This window comes from Eretmochelys imbricata, chromosome 10, assembly GCF_965152235.1.
Source record: "Eretmochelys imbricata isolate rEreImb1 chromosome 10, rEreImb1.hap1, whole genome shotgun sequence".
In the NCBI taxonomy this organism is placed as follows: domain Eukaryota; kingdom Metazoa; phylum Chordata; order Testudines; family Cheloniidae; genus Eretmochelys; species Eretmochelys imbricata.
The window spans coordinates 73,687,050-73,693,049 of NC_135581.1; the positions used below are offsets into that span (position 1 = coordinate 73,687,050).

General features: G+C 37.4%; 1 protein-coding gene across 1 annotated transcript in view; it reads left to right on the top strand.

The window, feature by feature from the left end:
- MCTP2 (multiple C2 and transmembrane domain containing 2) overlaps positions 1-4,100 on the top strand; it is a 161,894-nt gene extending 157,794 nt beyond the window's left edge. Inside the window, exon 23 of the mRNA XM_077828640.1 lies at positions 1,601-4,100. Coding sequence (XP_077684766.1) covers positions 1,601-1,669 — 69 coding nt within the window. The 3' untranslated portion in view covers positions 1,670-4,100. The remainder of the gene's footprint in view (positions 1-1,600) is intronic.
- The last annotated feature ends 1,900 nt before the right edge of the window (positions 4,101-6,000 follow it).

The following is a 6,000-nucleotide window of genomic DNA, read 5'->3' on the forward strand; positions in this document are numbered from 1 at the left end:
ACAGTGGGTCTTTTAGAATGTTGAGATCCATTTATTTCTCCCGGTGGAAGGAAAATAGTCTTACTGGGTGGCAAATCACACAAAATAAAACAAAAGAAACAATCCTTTATAATCAGCCAGAATCTTATAACCAAGGGCCCTGATTCTGCTCCCCCCCCACCCCCAATCACACCGAAATAACTTTTTACTCAAGCAGTAGTACTTGCAGAGTGCGGTGCTGCTCACTGCAAATAAGGGGATCACAATCTAGCCCATAGTGATTTTACTCTGTTGGAGATTGGAAAATGATTGTCTCCATGCGGTGTCAATGCAGCTGGTAGAAACACAGTTGGAAAAGGTTTCCCACAACATTTGTTTCAAGAGATCACCAGATTGGTTTATGGTAGTGCAATAGCTAGAGAAAAATATCTCTATAGATTGGGGCGGGGGGGGGGGGGAGCTAAACAGAAATAATCACAGAGACATTAAGCTTAAGTGTATTTGTATTTTTGTTGTTGCTGTTCCAGAGTGCACTGGATTTGCAGAGATGGTTTGCACTTGTCCTTTAATGTTTATATGTAAAGATAAGCTGCTTTTCTATTTGTGTTTTATTTAAGATTTACATTTATAACATTTTCCTGACTGGTTTCCGTCATCTTCGGGGAGCTTCACTGAGCTCTCTAAGGAAGGTGATGCTATTTTCTATGAGGAAGCATTGGTAAAACACATATGAAGGGATATACCATCCTAGGGGAGTTTTGCCATAAATGCTAAAAAAAAAAAAAAAAAAAAAAAAAAAAAGTGAATACATTTGGCATCTGATACAAGAATCTAATTAAAACCATTCCCAGGCAATAGCAAAGCCATCTCTGCCTGTTCCACTTAAAATGTTGCTAAAGCACCTTTGTTTCATTTTGCTAGTACTATGAGTTAAAAAATACCCCCAGTATCGTAGCCTGTTACTGTATGCCAGCAGCACATGGCCTGGACAAAAGGCACAGAAGCATGGAAAAGTGGCGTACTCTTTGTAAGGTTCTCATGATTTCAATGGGGCCGCTTTTCAGTTATGCAGCAGACAGTTTGCGATTGGGAATTACACCACATTTGGATTTATCACAGATGTTTTAACTGTTATATCGCAATTGAAATTGCTGTGGGGAAGTAGGGGAAAATCTTTGTTTCGTTTCTGTTCGGGAAAATATTTTTCCTCTTTAAAATGATAAAGCATGTCTCTGTACAGTTTTGAGACTACTCTGACCTTACTGAATATTGGGATCCACTTGCTTTATCATTCCCAAGAGAGTCTTATTAAACTTATAGGTTAATGCAAGCAAAAAAAAAAAAAAAAAAAAAGCAGTCTATCTGGCATTGCTGAGATCAGGTAGTGCCCCGTGCATCTCATTAGAAAAATCTGCTTTTAATATTTTGGTTTCAAGAAATGATGCATGACTTCTCAAATCCTTCCTGCAATTAATCCCCCATGTTCCTGTGTTTAGAAAATGATTCATTACTTTTGAACCTTCCTTAGTTTCCCTTGGTTTGTCCTTGGGGAGCCATTAACACACACTGTAGTGAGCTAGAGTTACCTAACTGCAAACGTCATGTCTATTTGTTTTTACAGGTGCAGCGTGCTGAATTGAAACCATACAGCAGCTCCAGTCCCCTCAGGAAGAAACGGAGTACTCTCTAGGATGCAGACAGATTTTTGGAATGCAACATCCTCCTCCATATACACATACATACATACAGTTTTTTCTCCCCACACCCTTTTTTTGGTTCAGATCAACACTTTAATACCTGCCATGGGCCCAGGATGGTTCCATACATTTTCTGATGTGCACCTATCCTGGGCTGCCTTTCTTTTTGGCGTAGAGGCCTCATCCAACCAGAGCAGGGACGAATTAGTGGGTGGAGAAGAGCACAAGTGCGTGTTCCATTTTTTTACTTGGATTATTAGGGTAAGACCGAATGTTGCAGCTCTCCTTGTTTGTATGTAGCAAGATATAATTCTGCCTAGTGTAGTAGATCAGCTAAGCTGATGTGAGGAGATGCTCTGAACTAATTTTTAACATATCCAACAGATTTGCATTAAGATACGAGGCCTATTCTTTTCTCAGTTAAATCACAGTGCATAGAAGGATTTAAACTCTGAATTAACAAGTCTTTGATACCCTGCTTCTGTTCAAGCAGTGTATATTTTAAAATGTTGTTATCATAATTGCCAGAAACAGCTAGAAGCTCCCACAGTATCTCAATTTCATCCAGCACTTGTGTTTTTAAAAACTGCTGTTAACTCCTTGATGCCAGAATTGCCTGACATGAGGTCCATTGCTGGCAATGGACACACCAGGATCCGCCATTGTGAAAGGGTTAAGAGAATTTGCGAACCTGAAAAGACTGTATTTCTGACTTGCTATTTATAATTCCATCTCACCAGATTTTTCAGCATAACTGTTGCTTTTGTCTAAATCTGGAGATGTCAACACTACAACTCTCGAAGAAAAATACTTTGTAGCCTTAAAGATGCAACATCTTGGGCAGGAGGAGAGCACTATGCCCAAAGCGGTGTTGTAAATATGTTGCTTTGCTGTAATAGTTCTCAAACTTGGGTCCACTGACCACCAATGTTCTATGGAGTCTTTCCTGGTGCCTTTCAGAATGAAATGGTAAGAGGTCCAAGCAATGAAGAACTGGTGTTTTGATAGTAGAGGTGAGTCCATGAGAAAATTTTAATTCTCCCGATTATCTAAGTCCTTATATAACATTTCTTGTCCACAGAACTCAATGCATTATGAAGTTGGGTAACCATTGTTTCCCATTTCACAGATGGGGAAAACTGAGGCACAGGGAGGCAAAAGTTTATGCTGCTAAATCACTTGAGGCGATGTTGACTTGACTAGAACCTAAGTCTTGTGACACCCCTCAGCCCCCCATCCACTGACCTGCCCTGAAGTGGTTCACAGAATAAAGAAACCAGAGAACCACAGGATACAGATTACTTGAAAATGCATTATTTAGAAATAAATCTGATTAATCAATGGCTGTAAATATAGGCCTACCTTTATTGGCAGACCTGTCTTGAACAGAGTTATATCATGGTAGCCAGCACTGCCCTCTGCAAAAGAAATGGGATTGTGATAGTGAATGGATTATTACTCAGATTCAGTAATTTTCTAATAGTTTATTTTTCAAAGTTGTTTTAACAATGTTTACAATGCCTTCATTGAAGGAGAGGAAATTTTTTCATACAAGATTTAATTTTATAAACAAGGTATTTCACTGGGATCTCATGTTGTAGGTATATGTGAAAGACTAGAAAATAAATTAGCCCTCATTTAAAAAGGAAATGTGTGCTGTGTATAGCATACATACCTATGTATATGCATACATATATAATGTATGTATGTATATGCATATATATGTTTGTTATGTGTATCCTTATGTACATGTGCACACACATTTGGATTGCAGTTAAAAAATCTTCAAAGAAAATGTTTATGAAAACCGCCAAAGATTCTAAAGCTTATCTTGTGTCTGTTCTTTTTCATTTTGTATCTTTCCCGGTATGTCTTTCTGGCTGAGTCAGATCTCTGCATGATTTGATTTACTTCAAGTTAATGAAGCCGGTTGGAAAGAGCCTTGTAGAAATTATAAAAGCTCCAGTAAATCTCCTATTTGTACAAACAGTAGATATGCACCGACCCCTTTTGTTAAACCAGTTACTCAATCTTCTGTGTAAACAATGCCTCATTGTCTCACTCTAAACTATCATCTAGTTTATCATACTGTCGTCTGTAATTTTGTAAGGACCAAAGTCAGACATTTTTGAACACATGTGAGATCTGTTCATTTACTTGAATGAAAACATTCAAAAGGAGCAAAAATACCTTATTTGAATGGAAGGTGGGACCAATATTTTAATAGTATTTTTTCTATAGAATTTTCCACATGAACTGATTGCTGTTCAGGAGACAGGGTAATGTCTATTTTTTTTAAATGTAGGTATGCTAAATTTCAGACTAGTTTGTATTAGATTATTATGCTGGAGACACACAAACATAAGAGTTTTGCTATGTTCCAGTACCTATATATGTTGCGAAGAGCTGTTTGTTATGATAAATATTTTGAAATACAATAAACATTTGATCTTAAGTTGTTTTGCTTTTAATTACTCTAATCAGAATATATATTTCCTATTCATTGTAGAACATTTACTGTGGTACAGTACTTAACATCTGACCATACAAAGTAAGCACATTATATTGAAAGTACATGTCTTGACAGAAAGGAAGTGCAGTATAACAATAACAGCAGAGAATTGGGATTTGGAATGGAAGCCATGCTGCTATGGGGAACAAAGAGTGGTGTAGGGACTGGCGTGGAGGAAGTGGCCATCTGTACAAATCCAAACACAAGTATCCTGTTATCTACAGGATTTCTCTATGGATCTCAGCCCATCCACATCCAACTCCCTCCTTGACTTAAGGAGTTCTCCAGTCCTCACATACAGGACCTGACCTTGGGTGATTGATTGCTCCACATTCAAATGACCAATCTCTGTCTTCACAGTACTCTTCACTTGGTCCAGAATGGTGGGGTGTGTTTTTGTTTTACAACCACACTCACGTCACAATTGGTGCAGGTGTTATTTTAAGTAAGGTATTTATATAATGGAAATGTCAATGCACATACAATAGCATTTACATCCCAAACTCTCAAACTATCATAATGCATTCCGAAACTCAAACCTGACCATGGGTCCTTGTACGGACTAGAGCTAAGTTAGCTGTGCACACATGTACATATACACTGCATGGACACTGGTGCAAATATCGGATCTGAGATGTACCCACCAATCGAGTATTTCTCCATACATTTGGCCAAACAAGCTGCTTCTGAAAAGTTGTTTTTTGTGAATGCACATAACTAAAATTTTTTCCTTGAACAGTCATATCAGTTAAGTTCTGTCACTAAAATGCATATCCTGGAAAGCAGGCAACCAAAGGTTGTTAAGCCTGAATAAAGCATATCCATTTAAAATGTCAAACAAATATTGACAGATTTCCTTTTTTTGGGGGGTGACGGGGGTTGAGGGACAGGTATTTGCCATGCTTTTATTTTAACCTTAAGTGATGTCAGTTCCTACCACTATGCCACTACTTATTTATTTCAATAAAATGTGGGTACAGTGGAAGTAGAGGGAAATGTAAGGAGTGGCTGGGGTTTTGGTTTGCTTTTTGGGGGGAGGGTTTTTTCTGTTTTTTTTTTTAAACTCAGTACATACAAAGTTATCTGTTAGAAACTGTATTTTTTAATCCATCATATTTTGCATCTTTAAAGGGACACTATCCAATTCATTATTTTTTCAACTGATTGATTTAAAAATTGCATTTTTCGGATAGAAAATCCTTTAAATAGTATGTCCTGTTTTTTGCGGGGTGGGGAGTTCAGTCCTTTAAAAGAGGATGATGATGTTTATAAGAATCTTTTTAGCCACAAAAGAGATGGCTCTGATCCTACAGCTGGATTCATGTTGATTGGTGTCTGGGGGATTGGTGCTCTCACAAACCAAAGAAATAGAAGGTAAAATTATGGGAACTTTTCAGTTTTATTAATCAATAGCAACGATAAGTTTAAATTTTATTGCTAATTTTAAGTTAATGGTGTCCCCTTAAATGGCGGCTGTTTTGTAATTCAGGTAATGCAGACTTTTAGTAACTTCCATTTTCTTGCTGCGTATGAAATATTTTATCTTTAGCCTTTGACACATTTTAAAAACACTTGTGCAGTGTGTATTCTACCTCCTGTTAAAATAGCTCAGAGAGCTCAAATGAATCTCTGAGGAAAAGTAACTAATTGTCTTAATTGTCCTGTGATTCTTCATGCCCTTCCCTTAATACCATTTTTTATTTTCTTTGAAAGAGTTTTTTATGCTTGCTTGATGGTGCTGGACTTGAATAGTATTTGACAAGACTGTTTTTAGGATATAGAACTTTAATAACATTGAAGTTTCCTACTCGC